This window comes from Ctenocephalides felis, unplaced genomic scaffold (assembly GCF_003426905.1).
Source record: "Ctenocephalides felis isolate EL2017-DRISC unplaced genomic scaffold, ASM342690v1 CF-g0.4_SCAFFOLD_01886, whole genome shotgun sequence".
NCBI classification, from domain to species: Eukaryota; Metazoa; Arthropoda; class Insecta; order Siphonaptera; family Pulicidae; genus Ctenocephalides; species Ctenocephalides felis.
Window position 1 is genome coordinate 157,937,770 of NW_020538040.1, and position 24,911 is coordinate 157,962,680.

Sequence of the window (24,911 nt, forward strand, 5' to 3'; positions counted from 1 at the left end):
TTTGTACTTGATCATTTAGGTTTAATGTGAATGATTAATTCTAAATATAACACAAACTGAAGTCATTAATTTGTGATTTATTCATTATCAAGTCATTTGTTCTATTAGGTTGATGGTAAAACAATTAAGGCGCAAATATGGGATACTGCTGGCCAAGAAAGGTATAGAGCTATAACATCCGCCTATTATAGAGGAGCTGTTGGTGCTCTCTTAGTTTATGACATTGCAAAGCACCCAACTTATGAAAATGTAGAACGTTGGTTACGAGAGCTAAGAGATCATGCTGATCAGAATATAGTGATAATGCTTGTGGGAAACAAATCTGATCTGAGACATTTGAGGTAAGATTTTTGCAAAAACCAAATTTTGTATAAAGTGGTTTCTTGTATCATATTGTTTTTTAGATCATACATTATTTTGCATGTAATGGTGCATTATATGTGCATGTAATGGTGCAAAATATTTATCTACATTTATTTATAATTTGGAATATTTTGTCAATTGTTATCGATTCAATTATTTTATTTTGTCAAGTAATTATATTGTTGTATGTCCTTTTAAACATCATTTGTGAATACATTTGACATTATATTTATCTAATTTTTCAGAAATTCTGTAATGCTCATGTTTACATGAGCCTTACTTTCAATTATGTTAATATTTTATTCCTTCAACTATTTTAATTGCTTCTTATTGATTGTGCAAAACATTTACATAAAAAGTTTGTTTGGCTGGTTAGTATTTTGCAGTCTTATTTATAATAAAATGGTATTCTTGCTTCACTTAGGGCTGTGCCTACAGATGAAGCGAAGGTGTTTGCTGAACGAAATGGTTTGAGTTTCATAGAAACCTCAGCTCTTGATTCTACTAATGTGGAAACAGCCTTTCAAAATATCCTTACAGGTAATACATAAGGATAATCATTTACCTTTCTATATTTATATTTTTTTAATTATTATTCATTTCGATTTGTTTACAGAGATCTACAGAATTGTTTCCCAGAAGCAAATACGTGATCCTCCAGAGGGTGATGTTATCAGGCCACAAAATGTAGAGCCAATTGATGTTAAACCTACTGTCAATCCGGACAGTGTCCGCAAGCAATGCTGCCAATAACCAAATATCTATAGTATTCATGTATGTATTTACTTTTGATTAGCTTTAGCAACTTGTTTGGACGATTATTATGAAAATAAGGACTAGCTGATATTAATATACGTTTTTTTATTTATTTATTTTTAAAACAACGTAATTATTTATTATTTGGATGTTACAGTATGTATTCTCAAAATGAATTTACCGGGCCATATGTAATTAACTTATCAATTAGATATGTTAAAATTAATAATTGAGAACAAGTGCTTGAATGTATTGATTCTTTCAGTAAAATATCTTTTTTTTTATTTTGGTGTTTAGTGATATTTTTATCTATAACTGGAGGGTAAGTTTTTTTAAGAAAAAGGTTATATCTCTATAATTCTGTTTTATTTGGATTTATCTGCTTATGCAGTTCTTTGAAGTGAAGTAATCATAAAAATGGTAAACTAGAGTGGTAGTTAGTTTTTCCAACATTACAAATGCATTAGAATTCAATGAAATAGAATTGGAGCATCTTGAAATTTACAAAAATTGTAATCACAAATATTTTGTTTCTAGGGCTATTGGATAAATGGGGAGAGTTTGGCATATCTCGTCTGTGAGTGACCACATATCTCACATAATTCATAATTTATGTGTATATTGTGGACGCAAAATAAATAGTTACAATGAATGTTCATAACAGACTTATTTTCTTCCGAATATCATCTGGACAATATTTAATTTTCTATAATTTACATTTAAATGCGATTTAAAGCTACTGCTGGATGAAAAATATTTCTTAAGTTTTAATCTAGCATTATGTTGATCTGTACAATTATAGGATGTTAAAATTAGTTTCTTTATAGCATTTTTCTATAATAATTCTAAATTTGCCCTTGCACATAAATCACATTCAGTTAAAAATAATGTATGTGGAAATGACATTGATATTTATCAGTTTGTTCAAGCTGATTGTGATATGAATATGCTAACTGTGTACAGTTATATGCTGAATGTGTTCTTAAACAAATTAATTGGATATTATGTTTGCTTTTTCTAGCATTATTTTCATTTTTTGCTTTTCAGTTTTTAGTAATCATATCTTTGATCCAAGGATAATTAGAAATAAAATTAGATATATAAACATTCCGTGATATGTTAACTGTTGAGCTTTCAGCAGGGAGCTATGTATTTTGAAAATTTTAGGCAAAACAATTTTGCAAAAATATAAATGATTACCACGTTTATTGTTATTAATATAAGCGACGCTATGTAAAATGCAAACTAATGAACAAATCAACACGGCTCTGACAATTTGTGCAGTAGCGATTCATGTCTCACTTATAATGGTGGTGCACCTAAGCAAAAAAATAATTGCTCCAATTTATTTTGATTTATATATATACCTATAATTTCTTTATTATATACTTACTAGTTGAAGAAGAAAAGTAATAAAAATTTGCGAATTGTAGTGATAGGGATATGTTATTTACTATTATAAATATGTAAATGTATACTATATATATGTATATTTGCATAACTTGCTAATACATATATATATGTGTGTATATTGACTATTCTGTACGGTTGCAATCTAAATAATTTGAGTTATATTTATATACTTACTTAATAATGGCTAATGTTAATGTTTTTACAGTCTTGCGATGATTGGGTAGAAATATAGAGATATATTTGCCTATACATAGAATTGGGTTTTACTGAAAAAAAAACATACTAATTGGGTATTGAATTTTTGTAGTTTAACATTAAAATATCTGGCATCTTTTAATATATATATGTTTGGAAATGTTACAAAAATTATTAAAAATATATGTATTATATATACACATATATACATATATTTATATATATACATATATTTGACTTATTTTTATAAAATCTATGTTATAATAATTATCATATATTTTTCATAATTTTGAATACATGTGTTCTAAATAATAGTTTCCTGTAATTAGAAATTTTAGTTTATTTCGCTATCAGCTCTGATTTGCTATCAAGTAAGTGCTGACGTGAAATTAAGATAGAAATTTGATGTTTCTGAACAAAGTATATTTTTTGTTATAATAAATTGCATATTGTAAATATCAGATTCTTAATACATAAAGCATTTTGCAAAAAAGCTTATATACCGTGATCTTAGAATTGGTTATAACATATGCATTGTATTCATTTGATTAATTATTAACAGCAAATGACAAATATTTCCAATAAAGTCTTGCTAAATTTGTTAATTCAGTTTTCTTCATTAAGTTTTGAAGTTCAGTTTTTCAGTTTGTTGTTGTGTATATACAGTGGCAGTAGGATTTGTGATTGTATTCCTCATTATTTAAATTTATTTTATGGCTGTTGAGTGCAAATTTACTTATGCTGGTTTGCTGCATTTAAGTAAATTATTGCGTTGAGCTGTTTTCTATGTTATATGTACTTTTGACACGTTGTTGTGACCGAAATTGTGAACTGTGCTTGTAATGGTTTTTCGTTTCTGTAGACATCAATATTCTTGTGTTGAAAAATCAATTATATTTATCAAACTTCTGTTTTAAGTTTTTTTATGTTATTATAAACTAAATTAATTGAAACTACCTTATAAAATTTATTTATAAATCTTTATTTACATTTCTTTATTACAATCTCTTTACAAAAGCTTTTTTTGAATCACGTTTTTCTACTCTTTCAAAATATAATTATCTTAATATAAATATACTCGTACAATTCTGGATACTATTAATTCAATTAACTGATACTTAATCATTACTGTTTAATAATACTTCAGTCATCGCTTCTATACATACATATCCTAATTTTATTTAGTACTGAACATAATAAATTGGAATAATTTTTCATATATTCTTCAACCTGTATATAGATAATTTATATTTAGAACTATATTTATTGTAATCACATGCATTAATAATGAGGATGGTAATTTTCCCAAAACTATGCGTTTAGGTCATCAAAATTTGAGTACCCTGTTTTTCTCTTTTAAATATAATATATATATATATATATATATATATATATATATATTTATTTATTTATTTAAACAATGTTGTTACAGTTTTTCAAACCTCAGTGCCTTATCGATCTACAAATTGTAGTGATACACTTAATGCTATTATTGCTGCATTCCAAAAAAGCACAATTCTTTTCGATGTTAAAACCATTTAACTACTTTTTTGAATTTCGAAGCACTTTTAATAATTTTGCAAGTTAAGTCTATAATGGGACGGAATTATAGTTTTCGGTGTGATGTTCATTATTTGGCAAGATTTGATGTTTCACGCACTTGAAAACAATGCATTTTATACGTCGCTTTTTTCACAAGGTAGCTGTCTGTTTGTTATGGGTGTTTTCTTCGTTAACGAAGGCGGTATTATCAACACCATTAGGTATGGTTGTATTTGATGTATCTCGTGTTGCATTTGCTTCAGCTTGTTGTTTTCTTTCTTTTCTATGAACTGTATACATCCATCTAGGGAAAAAATTGAATAAATAGATAGAAATCAGTTGATCTATCGAACTTTCTAGTTAGCAAGGTTAAAAAAATAGTCATTTCCTTAAACATTTGTTTAATTATTTTGCTTTTTTATGTTTCAGGGAATATGATACGTTATTTAATGTATGCTTGTATTATTTTTCCACCAATACAACTTACAAGAATATTGCAACTGCGGGTGCTGTAAGGAATCCGCCCAGCAAGAAAAAGGCTCCTGGAAGAGTATAAATCGTAGCTGCATAAAGCGATGTGTAAATAGGCGCGTACACCAGTGGCATCATAGCTTCACAAACCCCAAACAAAGAATTAACTTTACCTAAAATTAACCAGTGGAAATATATTGTCGTAAGTTTCATTTCATTATTTTCCAAATTGTTTTCTTACCTAATTCATCACTTGGTACTAGCTTTGATGCAATGGATCTCATCGCTATGAAAGATGTGCCATTCAAAATTTCTATGATAGGTGCTGCAATAAAAAAATCTTACTTAGTTTTAAAAGATGTAGATATTTTTTATTTTCACTTATCGATTCCTTTTATTGAAAATTAATATGACTGAATGTTATCTCACCTAAATAAATTTGCCACTTAGTAACGGCGAATGCATACAAGAAGCCAGATAAGATCTTGCTCATGGTCGACAAGACGCCTATCAATGCATCATCTATTTTCAGTATGTGACTAAAAACGCCCACAGAAAATAGCGTGCCTGTTTAATAATAATTATAATCAGATACGTTATTTATTTTTATTTCTATAACAGTTTCCATTATACTGTACCTATTAAGTTTGTTACCATACTGTATGTTTGGAAAATACTGAAATCCACTTCGTTCCAATTGAAACGATATCGTGTGAATAGGTACATCACGGCGATTTCGCCTGAACGATATTTTTATTAAGTATTTTGTATTTCATTTTTTATGAAAAGTACTTTAATTACGCACCGTGCATTGGACCAATGACTACCATGACGACGACCATCAACATTATTACGCGCGTTCTTCTATTACCTTCAGTTTTTTTAAATGCAACTCGGAATGTATCTGTTACGTGATTAAAGTCGAAGAAATTCCGCAAAGATGAACACATCCTTTCGTCTTCTTTAATGTCCTGAAATAAGGGATTTAATTTAATTTATTGTTTGGTTAAAATTTACCTTGTAGATGAAATTTACCTTATCCACTTTTATTTTATTGCTTTCTTCGATACCAAAGTATCCATAGCAAAATGCAATCATGTACATTACTGCAGACACAGAAAATACTCCATAGAACCCGATTTTTTTCAATAATATGCCACTTAATGCCATGCCCAATGGAATACCAAGGGAACAGAATAAATTCACAACTCCAATTCGAAGAGTTCTCGTCTCTTCAGTCGTAACATCTGCTATGTAACTGAATATTCCCATGAACATGGTGAACCAGCCACCTAAATAGAAAAGGATGATTGACAACAAAGTAAATAATCAACAAATAAAACATAAAATTATTGTTAAATAATTATCAGGCTCTGCATAAATAATATTATGCAGAGCCAGCCGTGGCGTAATTGATAAGGACGTAGGCTCGCACTAGTTCAGGATTCGATTTCAACCTCAGCTAAGCTCGATATCAAGCAGTATGATACCAAATTTTTATTTGAGGTTATAGATCTCAAATATAATCTCCATTAAAAATCGTCTCTGAAGATCTGATCGCTGTTTAAAAAATGTATGTTTTGTATGAACCAGGAGTATAGAATTTGTAAGGTGACCATATTTTTTTATGGTCACCTTATTATTATTTTAAGTTAAAACCGGTACGGCAATTTATAGCTATTTGAGGATACAATAAAAAAAGTTTTTTATATGAATTATTTTCTATTGATCAAAATTGCGGACTATTGTTTCTATATGTTTTTTTGCTTTTGAGCTTTGCATAAAATTCTATTCAATTTTGTTCATAATTAATTTGAAAAAAAATAGCAGTTGTGTTCGTTTGTTTTCATAATTTTTTTAAATTTAAAATCGGGACCCACCCGAGACAAAAGATCTAAATCAGTACAAATACTGCTCGTAATCAGTAGAAAAACCCGGGATATAAGGTGGAAATTCGGGACTGTCCCGGCCAAACCGGGACGTATGGTCACCTTTGAATTTGTCAAACTCCAGTTTTGAAATATGAGGCTTTGAAGAGGTTGGAAGAAATGAATTTAGTATATAAAGTGACAAATTAAGTGAATACTATGTTAATTATTATTCTGAAAAAGAGACAAAACTGACTAGATTGCTTTATTTACGACACAGAGTTTTACTTATTCATGATGCTAATGGCAAAAGTGTGAAGTAACTGATTATACAGCAATAAAAATTATAGCTGTTAGTAGTCCATTGATCACGTGATCAATTTTTTAGGAAGTTTGAACCCCCCTCCCCCTTGGTGATACGTCGTGATATTTAAAATTACCTCCACACCAAACATCACGTATATTTTTAGTTACGCAAAATTTTTCGAAAGAATTTTTCGAATTTACGAAAAAATCGTTCTTTTTTTATTTTTTTAAAAATTCAGGTAAAAAATAAATACACCTTAGTAGACATTTTCCTTCCGCATGTGGTATTTTGTGATTATTGTCAACCCCCCTTCCCCTAAAAGCCTGATGACTAAAATTGATGCTAAAATTGATGACAAACTGCAATTATTTTCCAAATATCGTGTTTCTGCTTGTCTCACATTAAGGGGCGCCCATTAATCACGTGAGGTTTTTAGAGGAAGGGGGGGTTTGACAAAAAATCAAGAAATATCATGTGGGAGAGGAAGGGGTATAGTAAGATATCACGTGTATTTATTTTTTAACTGTTTTTTTTTAAAAATCAAACATTTTCAAAAAAAAAAAAATACTTCATTCAAAAATTTTACAGTTTTTTTCGCATAACTAAAAATACACGTGATGTTTGGTGGGGGAGGGGGGGTAATTTTGAATATCACCATGTATCACCAAGAGGGAGGTGGGATCCAAAAATCCTTAAAAACTCGCTCACGTGATTAATGGACGCCCCCTAATGTGAGACAAGCAGAAACAGGATATTTGGAAAATGATTGCAATTTGTCATCAATTGAAAAAGCAAAACATTTTTGATGAAGTTGAACTTAATTACATCTTAGTGGTAAAATACCATCGTTATTCTACTATCATTAAATTTTGTGACCTGTTAGTCCAGGAAAAAGCGCTTCTGCTACACCAGCTACCTCCATAGGCAGCTCATCAAAAAAGTATGTACATATAATTAAACTGACGCTTGTCAGCAATTCGCCGACTATTGGCAGCAGCATGCAAGGTTTCCGACGTCCAACACGATCGCTCCAAGCTCCAAGAAACAGAATTAGAAGGCAAGGGAGCGCGCTCTGCAGCACTGTTTTCCAACCTGCCATTCCGGCGACAAGTTGCTGCACAGCTTGTTCTTCGCTGGTATAGTTTGCAGTTTGCCTAATATAAAAGATAGATGGATACATAAAAGAGATGGATAGATAACAAATTTTGACTTTATTTTTCATTATCTGTAGTACTACAGAGGACGGCTTACGTGACTGATATGGCTGATGTAACTGACGATTTAACTCATGTCGAAAATATTACTTGTACAAAAGAATACTTGTTGGAACGTATTATTGAATTATATAAATTCTTAAAATGTGTTTTAAGAAAAAAGTGAGAAGATTCAATTTGGAACTATCTGAAATCGTAAGTTTTGTGTGATTTTTCTATTGTCGATAGTTTTGCTTACCTTAACCAGTTGATTGTGGTTGAGTATGCTCGTCAACCACAGACAGTGGCAGAATTTTGTGTATTGACGAGTATACTCGTCATGCGTATAAATCGGAGACTATAGGCTACTTATCTTGCAATTTTTGAAAAACCAAACATATTGTCCACTTCCAAGGTACTTATAATTAGAATATTTTGGTGTTATGCTGATATAAAAACAAATATATGAAAGTGCATTATAATTTAAAACATTATTTTTTCATAAATTTTCTTCAATTTTGAACACAAAATTGTGCGCACTGTTCAATGATTGCACCACAGTTAATTGGTTATAACGTTAACGGTTATATAAAATAATATGTTTTTATTTATATAACACAACGTATATATAGTTTACTCATATAGTTGTAGACTGTTGTTTTATTTTTCTGTTAATGAAGACTGTGACTTTAGGCGAGAATTTATTATCATGATTAATTGATTCGTACTTTTCGGCAAAAATGAAGTTATATTTATTGCTCGACTCCCATATCAGATTACTCCGATCGATTCCCAAAACTCTTATACAAGTTGAGTACAAATAAGTTGATATATACTTTAAAATTACTTCGCAAAATAAGATATTAAAATGTTAATAGAAATATATATGTAATAATTAATATGTAACACAATAAAAACATAATATTTGTATATAATGATAACTTATGTTACTATATATAAAAATTGAAATGATTTGAATAGCATACGATGTAAAAGCATGTGGTATTAAAATGACATGTGTTGTTAGTGGCTAAATGCTATATAATACAATTTTTGAATCCTATAGATTCAGAAGTATTATGTAACTCGTTTTGGTACGGCAATGTGCTATCATACAACCTTTTACGCAGGGATTAAAATCTGATTAATATTTTATGAAAAAAATTATATTTGAATGTTATGAGTTTAAGGAATAGTATTATTTTAGCGTCAATCCGATAACATAATCTTAAGTAAAAAATATTGAATTCAATTATTTTTAATAATTCAATTTATATTAATTATATAAATAAATTAATTAAATTAATTATTTTAATTTTGGATTAATATAAATTTTTATTCGATTTTTTAAAAGATAGCCCTAATTATACAAAAGTTCATTTAACTCCAGCACTGAAAAAAAGTTCCTCATCCTCAATCTAACAATAAGTGAAAATAACATTGACCTTGAAGATATATGGTTTTATGGATAGCTCATATTAGTAAATATGATTTACAACTTCTGAACAATATATAGTAATTATGATTTTACAACTTCTGAACTAAGAACTTCCTATTATTATTCCAAACAAAATTTCGATTATTTTATTCAACGTTTCGGGATATGGGAATGTTCTATTTTTCAGGAACTATTATTTTTTTTTATTTTTTTTATTTTTATCAAACTACAACTGCCTGAAAAGGCATTCAGTAGTTGTTGTGACTAAGCTATTAAAATAAGATTTTAAAATACTGCCCATTGGTAGTATTTCAATTTTGTATAATAAATATAAATATATGGCAATAGGAACTTATTAATTACTTAGACTTATTAATAACTTAGAAAACTTTTTTACTATATATTTATACATATATTTAAATATTATAAAATTGAAAAAAAAAATCACTTTTTACCTTAATAACTAACCATTTTACATTTCAACCAATTGTATGTTGAGTGTGTGTTTGATTAGTCATTAAAGTAAAAAGTGAATTCTTTCAATTTTATAATAATTACATAAGTGTATAATTATTTTATTAATATTTTTTTAATTTGTTATCAACAATTGGTGAGGAAGGGGACATCCCATATACACAGTAAATGTTGAATAAAATAATTTAAATGTTTTTGAACAATCAATTTTTTAACTTCCCGTGGGGCAAGTTATAGTTATCGCAAAAAAATCGAAAATGAAAATTTTTATGTATCTTTTCGTTTGAAAACTTTCTGAACATTTTGATTTGGTATGTGTGCGCAGATAAAAATTTTCGTCGACGATTTCGGGAACACGGATGAAGCGATTTGAATAATTCAAAAAACATTTGATTCGTATTGATAAGAAGACGTGCTGATCAGTTTTTGGCGGAGGCAGGTCTGGCCATATCGAAGATACGGGGCAAAAAGTGCCAAAATGGTAACTCGGTTTTTAAGAGAACGAGCAGGTCTAGCGGTTCTAGTGAAAAAAGTAAAAAAAAAAATGCCATTTGGCGGTCAAAAATGATCATTAGACATATGCACATAAAATTATCAGATATTTTACAGAGATTTTAATAATAAGTATAAATTTTGTTTACATTCCTATGGGTTCCGTACCAATGTTTATCCGTTAGACGGTGACGCGGCGCTTTGACATTTCGTTTCTATACAGTTAAAGCAGTACTATTGCTTTGAAAAAAAAGTTCAGAATTTCTAAAATATGTCAAAATAAAGAAAACATTTTTTTACCAACAAAAATTTTTTTTCCAAAAAAAGGAATTTTTTGTCAAATTTATAGTTTCTCAAAAATCTAATTTGTTCGAAGTAAATTTTTTTCAACAATGTTAACCTTTATAAAAAAATAATAATTTTTGGTACGAGAAGTTCCAGCAATTTGCCTTAAAGCATGATGCCATGCGCCCCACTAGTTTTTGAAGAAGAAATAAAAGCGTATGGTTTAGAAGTAAATCATATATATTCAGTAAAATGCAATTTATCTTTCAATCGTACCTAGATGAGAGTGCATCGCAAATGTGCTTCTCGTACTGCAGGTTGACTCTGCATGCTTTCTCTAAATTAAGATTTTGCGTGGCCAGTCCCGCAAGGCAACTGGGCATTATGTAACAGGCTAACATGGGCTCCACGGTTATGTGCGATTTCAAGTACTCGTACTTCTGATACCAGGTCCTGTCGCTCCACTGGCTTTTTTTCTCGGCCGATTGTACGATGACTCCATTGTGACCATTTTGCTCCTTCAACGGCAAATCTGTCATCGTATCTGGGAAATAACAATAATATATTATAGTTTTTAACTTTTTAACTAGGGTAGATTAACCCTACCCGATTTTTTATTTAATGATAACTATATAAAATATAATAACATTGTAAAAAAATCAAAAAAGGTAATGAATTAAAATTAAAACACGTTTTATTGCCGACATAAGTATATCAAAAGTATTGAAGTTTTGAAAGTTTTTTATACATCGAAATATATTAGTCACAAGCTTATACGGCGAATGAAAATAATAAATAATAATAATTATTGTTTTTATTCGGTGCGTTGGCTTTTTTATTATGACTGATGAATATACTTATATACAAGATATAAATGAATTTTGAATTTTAATAAATATTTCCATAAGTATATACAGGATTTGTCGAGACGCGCGATAACGATGAGCCTTATGCATAGATAAGTAAACATAACCTTATGCTTGCTCGTCGCTCTTGCAAAGCCAACTTATATGGGCGTTCTTGTACCGGCAGCGCGTGTACTAGCTTAAGTTTTTCCAACTTTTCACCATGAAGTTCCACCTACATTTAAATGAATTTTTGAATAACAGAAGAAAAATGTACAGGCTTTCGAATGATGCTAATTTCAAAGTAGTCAAAGGAACCGCACTGGCAGAAAATGGAAAATAAAAAATCATTTTTACCTTTTCACGCACTAACAAATAATATTTTTTACTTTATTTGTTATGAACAACATAGACAAGATCAGTATAAATAGAATGGCGTAAACATTTTTTCGATATCTCTCATATTTCCGACAAAAAGTGTGTTTGAAAAAAGGGGCCACTTTCACATATTTTTACTGATATCTCGGCCAAACGATGAGCTACGGATTTAAAATTTGGTATTTCAAATTTTCTCGAAAATACCTATAAAATGGCATCAAAGTAATTTAAATACCAGAGTGGGGCTAATTCTGTATGGAAACACGCCCATACCCTTTTTAGAGATAGAAATGTCTTATTATTTCCATCCACCAATTATACTAAACAATTAAAAAAAGTCATTGAATACTAATCCGACTTAAGTGCCATCAAAGAAGAACGAGCAAGCGCATTCGACCATCATTCAGCGTAGCATTAGGCTTCGTTACATAATGCAATTTGTCAGCAAAGCAAGAACAATCGGATAATAAGGTCCCACAGTTAACAATGACCATTATCTAATCGCGAAATGTTTTTGAGGATGCGCAAATTTGATTGTTATATAATTACAGTCACTGCAAATAATCGATGTTAGATTACTGTTTGTATTTTATATTAACTGCTGAAAAAGATCGTTAATGATAAAGCAAGTCATATGCATTAATAAAAATATAGAATTAGTATTAATTATGTGTAGTTACTTCATGATTATTACAGCTAAAAGATCACATATTTAATTGTGATATAATGTATCTCTAAATCGAATACAAACAAAACAATTTAAACCGTTTTATTCGTGGATCGCATTAAACTTTCTTTTCATAAATTTTTTTTTGCAAATTAACAAAAAAAAAATTGAAATAAAAAAAAAATCTTCAAAAGCAACCGTTTCGTTAACAAAGCAGAACGTTTTTTAAATAATTCAAATCGGATGCTTAGTTCTCCCAAAAACTGCATTTTTTGCACCTTTAGCTCTAAATCTCGTAAGCGGCTGGACCTGCCTTTGCCAAAATCTAATCACCACTTCTCCTCATCATTACAAATCGAATGTTTTTTATATCATTCAAATCGGTTGATTTAATTATTAAAAACTGACATTTTTAACACTTTTTGCACCATGTCTCCGAAGTCGCTGAACCTGTTTTCTTCAAAAACTAATCAGCACGTCTCATCATCAATACGAATCGAATGTTTCTTGAACCATTCAAATCGGTTCATCCGTACGCCCAAAATCGTCTACGAAAAATTGTCTCCGCACATACACACACACACATCAATTTTTTCTTAGGTATGCCAAAATGTTCAGAAACCGCTGAAACGTGAAGATATGCAAATATTTTCATTTTCGATTTTTGGCCTATTACTATAACTTATCCATTCCATAAACATTTCTCTAACAATTCCATGTATTATTTTCTATTAATTATGACGAAAGTTATTTAAGCATATTATAAATATTTCTCCAAAATTCGGCACATTAATAACGTATAAATAAATAGAAATAACTTATTAATTATGCAACGTTGTGTAATTATTTGATCAAATAATAATTCAACCGCAGTAGAAAGGTATGTATCGAAAAATATTTAAACCGCAATGCATGTGATAAACATATCGGAAAAAAAACTATAATGTAAATAAATAAAATCTATTGAATGCCGGTTTTTACTAGTCTTTTTGAAAATACTTTACATTCATCACCTCGGTGTTAATAAACTAACAATTTATATGAGTCAGGATTTTAATCACCATTAATTTTTTTGGTGTATAATTGTTTTAAATATAGCTTACAATGTCGATTTTATTAATTATAGAAAACAAACACATGACTAAAAACAAAGCCAATTGAGTACATATCGAAGTGTCACTGAGTATGAATAATTGCAATAAACATCTGTTGAATATGAAATTGATTTAAAAATATTGTACATAAACAGTTTTGTTATTAGATGCAAAATTAACAATCGTATATTGATGTAGTTGAATTTTGTAAATTGGAGATATAATGATAACAAAATCGAGGAACAATAGCCTTTCAATCAGTAGAATTTGATTACCCAATGCATTTGGCAAACATTTAAAATGCTTGACTGAGCGCATTGTATACGATTTCAAAATATGTTGCTAAAAAAGTATCAACACCATTGCAAAATACATTGGATGTGTTTGCATCTGTTAAAATGAATAATGTTGATATGATTTCATATAATTTTTTTCTTAATCTTTTGTGAAAATTGATCTATATGTAGTAAAAATATCAAGAAACATGATCAATAAGCGTTGGACGCATAATGTAGTAAATATCAGGACACATTATGATCAATTTATATCAGGGCGCGTCGATTTAAGGGTCACTTAGGCATATATGATTTTTGTATTCTAGGGATCATAATAAGATACTTTGCTGGAGAAACCTTAACTTTAAAAATGATTTTGATGTCTTGTGCGTTGACCCAAAGATAAGGGTTAAATTTTGAGAAACCTTTCAGGGGGGTCCCGGGGTTTGAACCACGGGCATGGGAGGATCTGCCTTCGAAAGTTAGTGAGGGTCGGTCATACATTGGAACGCGATTGAGGCATTCTAAATGGGTCAAAATTGTAAATTTCAAACTTTAACCCTTATTTTCAGGTCAACGCACGGGACATCAGAATACATTTTAGAGATATGATTTCTTCAGCAAAGTATCTTATTTTGATCCCTAGTATCCAAAAATCATATGTGCCTAAGCGATTATTTTGGCCTTTGGCGATATATATATAATCATTTTCATTTCGCAATTGACATAAAACTATATAACCATTTATTTCCTTGTCTAAATACCGCAAAAGCAAATTTGTTGTAAAGTATTAAAATATAAACGAAGTAAATGAGTTTCAAAGTTGGTTAAAACGACAAAAATTGAAATTGTTGGGCGACTAAGGATTGATGAGCAATTAAGGACCAAGAATATGTGGTATATCCATTATCAATTTATACTTCGCGACAGCTCCTTAAATTACTTCAAGCAAAATTTCAATTTTTACGATACGTAAAAGCTAGTCTCGTGTATTGCCGACAAGTCGTTTTATGCGAGAGAAATTTTATAATTACACATTAGCAATTCTAAAGTCAAGTTTATGGCTTCTGTGAGTATATGTACAATATATTAAATAATCGCGCGTAAGCCGAACATTTGAATATCTAATGAGATGCAAACTCTAATGTTGTTAAATCTTGCGCAACACAGATTCACTTGCAGCATCTTTTGCTCCAGAGTCGAATTGGAACATATTTTAATATATTTGGTACTATTGGAAATAGATAAACTTTCCCTTAATTTTGTTCTCTCTTAGGTTTTGAATTCGAGTTAATAATATTTCTGTAATACTTTAATGAAATTCAATAAAAAAAACATTGTAGATCAAGAATACTATAACAACTATTAAAGCAACTAGTGGTGGCAAATCAGTAATCAAAAAATATTGATCAATAATTAATACCAATTGTTTTAAAGATTTTCAAAGAGATATAATTATAATTACTATATATTTCATTCGTTCATAAAATATACAGTGATGATCTTATTGGTCAAAACACTTGAGAAAGTTTACGTTAGCAAGAAGTGCCGAATAAATTCGTCCGCGGATATATTTCTTACGATTAGAATAAAGCATATGAAATATGTACAATTTTAAACTAAATTGTAAATTTGAAATTTATATTGGAAGTATAAAACTTCTTTCAAAATTTTTTTTCTGAAAAATTTGAAATTGGCTTGAACCGTATAGGTAAACTTTAAAAACTAACAATTTTGGTACGGAACTCAACAAAATTGTAACAAAATTAGTACTCATTTTTAAAAATGTTATCATATATCTGATAATTTCATGTGCATATGTCTAATGATCATTTTTGACCGCCAAATATTATTTTTTTACTTTCTGTATCTCCCAAACCGCTGAACTTGCCTTACCAAAAATTTCATCAATTTTTCATATTGTCAATATAAGTAAAATGTTTTTTTAAATCATTCAAATTGGATACTCCGTTCTCTCGAAATTACCGTTCATGGCACTTTTTGCCTCTTATCTTCGAAACGGCTGGACCTGCCTCCACCAAAAACTAATCAGCACGCCTTTTCATCAATAGGAATCGAATGTTTTTTTGAGATCAATCAAATCGGTTGATTCGTGCGCCCGAAATCGTGGACGAAAAATTGTATCCAAACATACATACATACACACACACACATACATCCATTTTTTCTAAGATATGCCAAAATGTTCAGAAACCTTCAAAACGTGAAGATATCCAGAAAAATTCATTTTCGATTATTTTGCGATTACTATAACTTACCCTATGGGAAGTTAAAAAAATCTACAAATATTGATAAGTTAAATGTAACTTGTAATAAAATTACAGTTATTTATTGTTTTTTGAACAGTAATTAGAACTTATTTGACTTAATACTATGTGAGTTTTACCGATGGCAATCCAAACAGTTGTCTAATTCCTGTGTGATAAATTTGATTATTAAAATTTATGTAATAGCGCGAATATTTTATTGATGCAGCAATGCCGATGGGGGCTATTTTACTTGGAAACATATTGTTATCTATATTTCTAATTGTAAGTGAAAACCGATGTTACTACTGCTTGACATCGAGCTCTTCAAAACGGTATCAAAACCGGGACATCTGATTCAGGCCTAGTCGATTTAGACATTTTTCCACTAGTGAACCTTTATCACAAAATTGTGCATTTTGCATATCTTCACAATTTTGGAATTATCCCAGTGAAAATTTTTCTCTAGATATTTTTTTAAACATTATATTTACGGTGACCATAATATATAATATTGTGACTAAAATTTATTATTTTGTGCAAGAACACAAGAACGTCTTTCACCTTCAATTATAAACAGATTTCAAACTTTTTTTTGACAAAAAATGTTTAGAAAATAGTTTGTTTATAGATTTTGGTAAGCTGTGTTTGAATTCATGACTAACGATCTAAATTCTTCACAAAAATATATGTTTGTTTATTTTATACTTAACATTTTTTTCATTCCATACAACATTTCCCTAAAATATTCTAAAAATTTCTTAACGTATAGTAACAAAATTAAAAGTTCCAAATTCTTTAATAATGATTATGTATATTGCGCTGAAATAAAATCACTAGACCAGAAATAGAGAAGAAAATATTGTTTACTTCAGGTTCTTAAATATAAAATAATTAATTATACCCAGTGTTTCAGTATTTTTCTTTTGGCAATACATTTTGAAGATTTGTTGTACAATCACTAAGAATTGTTGATTTCGAAAGTATTACTAACATTTATTGTAGTGAGAATTATCCATAGAATTAAATTGGATATGTATGTCCTAGATCATTTAGTCGATTTTGAGTCATAAACGCCGCACCTAAGCCCATATATAATTGTAAAAAAAAACATGTCGAAGTGTAGTAATTAAAACACCACTTAAAATCATTTTTGACATGCTATTAGTCGATCATGCTAGGATTTTATAAATCATATAAACATTTTCTAATTGAGCTAACAATTATTTAGACTTCATTAGATATTTAGAGCTTATTACACAAAGTCTTTCATAATTGATTGACAATCCTGACTGCCTTGTATCAGGATTAATGGATCTATTAAAAACTGACTTTCACGTTAGAAAAAGTGGTACATTTTAAAGATTGTGAAAAAACCAGTCGAATTAATTTTTGTTAAATAAATTTGTATGATCGCATGAAATATTTAGGAGACTGAACCTACATAATTTTATTACAACTTATATTTGTATTATTATATTTTTCTGCAGATAAAAAAAAACAGAGATAATGATACATCACATAATATATTACTAATTTTCATTATGATTTACATAATATTTTTCTTGAATCCATTTGATATTGAAACCAAAAGTGAACGTCAAAATGTATTGCAAATTATGGAAAGAATTGTTTATAATTATTTAAAAAAATTAATTACACACAAGATTTTTTTGGTAAACCATGCTGGCAAAAGAAATATAAAAAAATTATTCGATACGATTTGAATGAAACCTTATTATTAATTTTTTGTTATCCGTTTTTTGTAACAAATTATTAGTAAGAGTACAATAATAATAGTAATTATAATGCAGATTCTTCATAAAATGTAAATATATAATTTTATGAAAATCAAATATCAAAACATTTGGGCATAAGATTTTTATAAAATTATCACTTTCTTATTGTTTTTATAAACTTTCCGTAGGGTATATTGTAAAAGTAATCGCAAAAAAATCGAAAATGAAAATTTTTATATATCTTTACGTTTTAAAGGTTTCTGAATATTTTGGCATACCTTAGAGAAAATTGATGTATATATGTGTGTCCGGATACAAATTTTTGTCGACGATTTCAAGAACACCGATTAACCGATTTGAATAATTCAAAAAACATTCGATTTGTATTGATAAAGAGACGTCCTGATCAGTTTTTGGCGAAGGTAGGTCTAGCCGTTCCAAAGATACAGGGCAAAAGTGCCAAGAACGGTTACTAAGTTTTTAAGAGAACGGAGCGTCCGATTTTAATAATTCATTCAAAACATTTTACTTGTATCGACAAGATAAATAACTGATTAAATTTTTGGGAAGGCAGGTCCAGCGGTTATGGACTCTCAAAAAAAAAGTTAAATTTGGCGGTCAAAAATGTTTATTGGACATATGTACATCAAATTATCAGATATTTTATAGAGATTTTAATAATGTGTATAAATTTTGTTTAATTTTTTTTGGGTTCAGTACCAAGATTTTTAATTACGGTACGGAAAGTTCCAGCAATTTACCTTAAGGCACGATGCCATGCACCCCACTAGTTTTGCATTAGTTGGCAAATCTCAGATTGTATGCTAATTTTATTTAATATGTATTGATTATATGTGTATTTAGCAAAAGTATATATTATTCTATATATTGTATATTAGCATTCATACGACAACTTACGAGTGATATGTTTAGAATTGTTGATTGTTTAATTTAATTAACAATGTTTAGCAAGTAAAAAGCCGTGACAAGCTTTAAAATGTGAATTTATAGATCTGTCGTATTACTTATTATTAGTTTTAGAGTATATTTGTATTTTGTGGTCATTTTTAACTCTGTTTATCAGATAAAAGCAATAATTGATACAATGAAAAGTTTCTGCAAATTTATTTTTAATAAAATATTTAAAATACAAATGATATTCCAAAAATGGTAATTGATTTTTTGAGAGAACGGAGCGTCCGATTTGTATGATTCAAAAAACATTTTATTTGTATTGACGAACTGATGAAATTGGGAAGGCAGGTCTTGCGGTTTTGAAGATCCAATAAAAGTGAAAAATTGCCATTTGGCGGACAAAAATGATCATTAGACATATGCACATCAAATTATCACGTATTTTATAGATATTTTAATAAAAATAACAAATTTTTACTTTTTTATGTGTTCCGTGGCAATGTTTATCCGTTATACTGCGGAGCGGCGCCCATGCGCTTCTATATTTCGTTTTTGCGCAGCTAACGTATTGCGATTGCCTTGAAAAAAAATATTCAAAATCAAAGTATTCAAAGTATAAAAGAAATCAAATTTTTCAGAAAGGTCAATTTTTCTCAAAAATTTAAAAAATCACAAAAATCGATTTTTTCAGAATTCTAAAAGAAAATTGAATCTTTTTTAATAAGTTTAGAGTTTTATTAGCAATCAAAATAATATACATTTTTTAAGACAATATGTTGGGTGTAAATGCATTTAAGAGATTATCTCCTATGAGAAATCTCTCTTTTTTATTGTTTATTTTATTGGGTGTCCTGGTAGTTTTTCGTGGTATTTTTTGCTCCTTTCTTTTATAATTTCATTAATAGTTTTTATTCTTAGGTCTTTATGTAGGGTGTCATTTGTAATATACCAGGGTGCGTTCACAATGCATCTTTAAATTTTCGATTGCGCTATTTGTATTTTTTTATATTTGAATTGCTTGCGCACGCCCATAGTTCAATTCCGTACGTCCAGATTGGGATAATTATTGTTTTATATAGAAGGAGTTTGTTTTCATAGCACATATTAGTTTTCGGTACGGGAATTTCCAGCAATTTGCCTTAAGGCACGATGCCATGCACCACTAGTTCGACAAAGTTTTGCACAGACAGGTATAAAATTCGAATATCAGTAGAGAATCAGTAAATTGGTGAAGTCAGTTATTCAAATTATTAATTTCAACTTTGTAGTGATAATTAGTATTTATCAATTCAAGAACGAAAGTAGGTAAGAATTATGCTTAAATTATTAATAGTGCAGAAAACGGAGCGTTTTAGGTCTGAATTTTTTTACTGTGCTCCGAATTGAATGAAATTGAAATGAAAAATGAAACTATCTTCAGAAAACTCACGATTTTATAAAAACTTTTTTTCCAATTTGCGCGGCCGCGCAGTCTTTAAACATTCATAACTCTGTCAATTTTTGTGTGAAAGAAAAATAATAAAAAACAATAATAAGACAGAAAGATCCCTTTGATTCTTATATATATGCTTTTATACGTATCTTTTATTCTTTTCGAGATATAATGAAAATAATTTCGATTTTAAAAAAAAATGGAAAAAAAAGTTTTTACAAAATCGTGAGTTTTCTGAAGATAGTTTGTACTAAAGTAGTGAATCTGCTAGAATCCATCAAGATGTCTATAATGAAGTGAATTCTAGATGGAATGTGAATTACTTTAATTCTGGTGGAAATGGCGCTCATTAAACCATATGATTTAAAAGGAAAAAACTTCGTATATGCTTCTTATTTGCATGATAGCTCACTCATTTTACACGCAAAAAACTTGTAACAGCACTCATTTTAAAGCTTATATTGAGCGCTATAAAACCCAATTTCACCGAAATGCATAAAATGTAAAACCACGATACTAGATGGCTTTAAATACAACAATTAAATCTTGAACGAAATGAAAAACGAGTTTGCTCTTTCAAATCTTGCTTAATATTTTTCCTAGAACACTTTATGTAATACCGATTTATTAAGATTTTTATTGACATTATTTTGTTCATTACATGATTTTCGTTAAAATGTATATTTTAGGAGATATTTGCAAAAAAAACGAAGAAAAAGGCCAAAAATATATGAATCTTTAGTGGCCAGTAACTTGAAAAGTATTAGTTTTTTTTAAAAAACTATAGAAGATATTTTTTTCTTATAATCAGTTCTTCTATCGATTTCCGATGTTATTTTGAACAAATGTAATTACACGATTGAGAGGGGGTGTCATCCCCCGGGGGGGGGTGATGGCGCAACCCGACTTGTTTTCACTTTTGAACTTGGGGGTAAGATGAACCTAATTCCAAAATTTCATTCAATTCGGAGCACAGTAAAAAAATTCAGAGGTTATACCCTTTTTTCCTCTCCGTTTACTGCACTATAAGTACCGATAAGTAAAAAAGAAATGTGCTTTAATTATTACGTACGTAAGCGATCGGCTGATATCATTGAAAAACTCTGAACATAATTTTTTACATTGTTGGGACAATTATAGCTGATTTTAGAATGACTCTGTTATGCAAGGTCGCGAATGCATTAAATATAAGAAGAGCGAAAACATATTCTAACCAATATTTCATTATGCAATTATAATTAATTTTAATTTATGGGAGAAACAAGTATTATTAATATGTTCTTTGAGTTTGTTAAATATTTAACATATTCATACTCAAAGTCGAAATTGATGTGTTAGCTACTCATAGGTGCCAAAACTTGTTTTTTTGTTAAAATTTCCTTGAAAACAATTCGCGGACGTCCACTAATCTTCACTCAGAGCACTAAACGATGCACTCACCTGTTGAGTGATTGATTGGTGAATGGAATTCGTTCACGGTTGCAAAGATTCATTCAATGGATTTCTCTGCATGTTTAGTTTTTTTTTATTAATTTGTTTTGTATTGGCTAGGATCATTTTCATCGACAACAGGAAATCATTTTCGATTGGATTGCGCAATCGAAACTTTTTGGCAAACCACAATGCTAAATTAATCAAAATTATATGATTTGTCATTGGATCACTAATGATAATTAATGATTGCAGTCACGATGATATGTTGTCTAGTCTGATTTGCCATTAACGATTTTTTATAAATGATAATGAATAAAATTACTGTATTTTTTGGCTCAGATTGATATTTATGGAAATATTTTATACAGCTAAAGTAAATAAAATAATAGTTTGAAAATATTTTTATTTTTGAAGTAAAACTTTTTTAGGCTCGACTAGGGTGCTCTCGATTAAACAAATTAAACGTTTGTGCCATGAACTAAACGTAAGTTTATTGATTTATTGATTAGAAATTATTTCTATATTATTCGTAGTTTCTGTAAATCTTTGAAGTTATTAAAATAGAAAATATTTTTAGGCAAGACTGATATTACAGCTGTGTGTACAAAGAATGAGATTATATCGCCAGCGAAAAAGTAAAATACGAATCGAATGTTTTTTAAATTATTCAAATCGGATGATCGGTATTCCCGAAATCTTCGACGAAAATTTGTATCCCCACACACACATACATCCATTTTTTCTAAGGTATGCCAAAATGTTCAAAAACCTTTGAAACGTAAAAATATAGGGGGAAGTTCCCGAGTGCCGGACACCTAAGGTTATTTATAAATAAATCAAAAAATATTTTACGAGATGTTTAATAAATTATGACTTATGTTAGATAACAAAGTTAGAAATCAAACTAAATTAACAAAAACGCAATATTTGCTGAAAATAATTAATACTATCAATCAAACTTTGGTAACAAGAAATAAGATTTTTCAAAGTGGCACCTAGTACCGGACATTTCAAAATAACCAGCATTGAACCCATATGTAGCCATCTCCACACTCTGGAGTGTCTGCACATATGTGTTTGATGAATATTCTTAGAAAAAACACTATTCATCCACCATTTTGGCTGGGCCACACCGATGCTCTCAGCTGGAGCATTCATCATAGGATTTTCATTTTTTGACTAGGAAATACGAAAAATGAAAAGAAGAATTTATTTGACTAAGAAATGAATGAAAAAAGTGACCGTTAGCACTCATACAGAACAAAATTAAATAATTAAAATAAATTACGTAAATTCTCAGAAGAAATATCAATATGTTTACTGTCCGGCGCAAAGGGACAACTTAGTGTCCGGTGCTAAGGGACAGGCATGTTAGTTCATTTGGTGATACCTACTAAAATTGTTTAAAATATCTAATAATATTCTACCATTTTACGGATAACAATAAAACACTACTTTTACTTTTGCATACCACTCAAATGTAAATGCAAATTATTCAAATATTTCAAAAATCTAATTTTTCAAAGTTTTCAAAAATTTTTGAAGGTTTTTCAAAAAATTAAATTTTCAGTATAAGAAGTTTCAGGAATTTGCCTCCATGCACGATTCTATTAACCACTAGTGCAAATTTGATTTTTTTGAATAAATGCGTTCTGTTATGCCAAACTTGCATTAAAATTTATTTTCTGTCTCTTTAGTAGGTTTAATACCTTATATCTATTTCCGCAATAACATATGCTATATATGCTATGTATTTTTTATCTATTTATCAGTGAGAGAGGTTTTTCCAAACCTCTCTAACCAGGATTTAAATGCGATATCTGGTTCCATAATGCAAATAAACAAGCCGCTTAACGAGTCAAATCTCAGGTCGTCGTCTTAAATGAATAACAGTAAGCATGACATAATACAACTATCGAAATCCGCTTTTGCAGCTCCACGAAGAATTATTTAAAACGCCTTACAATTTTTTTCAATGAGTTTAAATAAATAACATGGTCAAAGTGAATTTGCTAAATGTTTTGCTTCTATAGACAACTTTGATAATTAATTATTCTGCGATTGATGTGCCAGATAATCGTATTGATTATTGTTTTGTATTGAATAAAACGAGTTCCAAAAAAGTTGCAAGAAAAATATCAGTTCATATTGCTGACATGGTGGCAACTGTTGGACTTGTATTTGTTGTTTATCGGTAAAATACTTTCCAGTGAAAATAAATATTTTACGAGGAGCAAAAAATCAATATTGTCTATCTATACAAGAGTCTTGATTTAACAATCTTTTCTAAAACACAAAGTTCAGCGATTGTCCTAGATGAAAATATACAAAGAAAATATGCAACACTATTTATTCGTTTTCTACACTTTCAGACCAGTTAGTAAAATCAACAGATTGCTTAACTCATAAAATAAATACAGACTTTATTTAATGTCATATTGACAATAACAATCACAGCAAACGGAATGCCTATTTGAAATGTCACATAACAATACTGTAATCAATTCAAATTTATTGACATAATATAATGTGCTAATAATATGATCCATATATGAAGATTGTGTTTTGTGCATCATTATATTTGTTTTTCAGGTTTACTATAGTTTTGCACATATTAAGGGCTTTATTAACCAGTTCAATCTCTTCACAAGTGCACGCAATTTTGAGCCTTCAGAATCGAGTAATGACGAGTATATTCGTCAACCACACACTAAGTCGCTCTGGTATGAAATTGAGTCAAACAGGTGCGTTACTAATTTTTATTTTTTGGTTAACACAAGCATGTTGCACATACATATTGAACTAAAAACAAAGTAAATTCAATCAAATATTATGCATAGAAACATAAGAATTCAAATTTTGGCTGTGGAGGGTATTATAGATAATGGGACTTCGCAAAATAGTTCTTGCAGTTTCATATTTTTACCAACATCTAAAAACGTTATATAAATTCATTACGCAAACTCGTGAAGTTTTTCAATCAGTGCATACCTTGGAATTTGAGAATATGTTCAATTTTTTTTTACAAAAAACAATTTAAATAACCAATTGTCACTAATTTGTAAGAA

General features: G+C 29.3%; 3 protein-coding genes across 4 annotated transcripts in view; 2 read left to right on the forward strand and 1 right to left on the reverse strand.

The window, feature by feature from the left end:
* The window catches only part of LOC113376120 (ras-related protein Rab-11A-like), a 3,868-nt gene extending 2,043 nt beyond the window's left edge, over positions 1-1,825 (forward strand). The window contains exons 3-6 of the mRNA XM_026616046.1: positions 109-341; positions 788-903; positions 980-1,137; positions 1,657-1,825. Of these exons, the coding sequence (XP_026471831.1) occupies positions 109-341; positions 788-903; positions 980-1,116 (486 nt within the window). The 3' untranslated portion in view covers positions 1,117-1,137; positions 1,657-1,825. The remainder of the gene's footprint in view (positions 1-108; positions 342-787; positions 904-979; positions 1,138-1,656) is intronic.
* A 2,369-nt stretch (positions 1,826-4,194) lies between these two features.
* LOC113376426 (proton-coupled folate transporter-like) lies at positions 4,195-11,313 on the reverse strand. Its single transcript, XM_026616327.1, has 9 exons — positions 11,074-11,313; positions 7,792-8,069; positions 5,776-6,032; positions 5,546-5,711; positions 5,379-5,480; positions 5,170-5,307; positions 4,982-5,065; positions 4,757-4,913; positions 4,195-4,573 (listed from the first exon to the last, which is right to left on the reverse strand). The coding sequence occupies exons 1-9, from the start codon at positions 11,196-11,198 to the stop codon at positions 4,420-4,422; spliced, it is 1,461 nt and encodes a 486-aa protein (XP_026472112.1). The 5' UTR covers positions 11,199-11,313; the 3' UTR covers positions 4,195-4,419.
* A 13,137-nt stretch (positions 11,314-24,450) lies between these two features.
* The window catches only part of LOC113376425 (angiotensin-converting enzyme-like), an 85,808-nt gene continuing 85,347 nt past the window's right edge, over positions 24,451-24,911 (forward strand). For both annotated transcript variants that reach the window (XM_026616325.1, XM_026616326.1), the window contains exon 1: positions 24,451-24,587. The gene's annotated coding sequence lies outside the window, so the exon portion shown is untranslated. The remainder of the gene's footprint in view (positions 24,588-24,911) is intronic.

Excerpts from the sequence above, each read along its gene's own strand:
- LOC113376426 (XM_026616327.1), bottom strand. The coding sequence starts at position 11,198 with ATGTTAGCCTGTTACATAATGCCCAGTTGCCTTGCGGGACTGGCCACG. Across the intron at positions 6,033-7,791 it reads GCTTTTTCCTGGACTAACAG|GTGGCTGGTTCACCATGTTC; the intron begins GTCACAAAATTT and ends TTTTCTATTTAG. Across the intron at positions 5,308-5,378 it reads TATGGTAACAAACTTAATAG|GCACGCTATTTTCTGTGGGC; the intron begins GTACAGTATAAT and ends ATTATTAAACAG.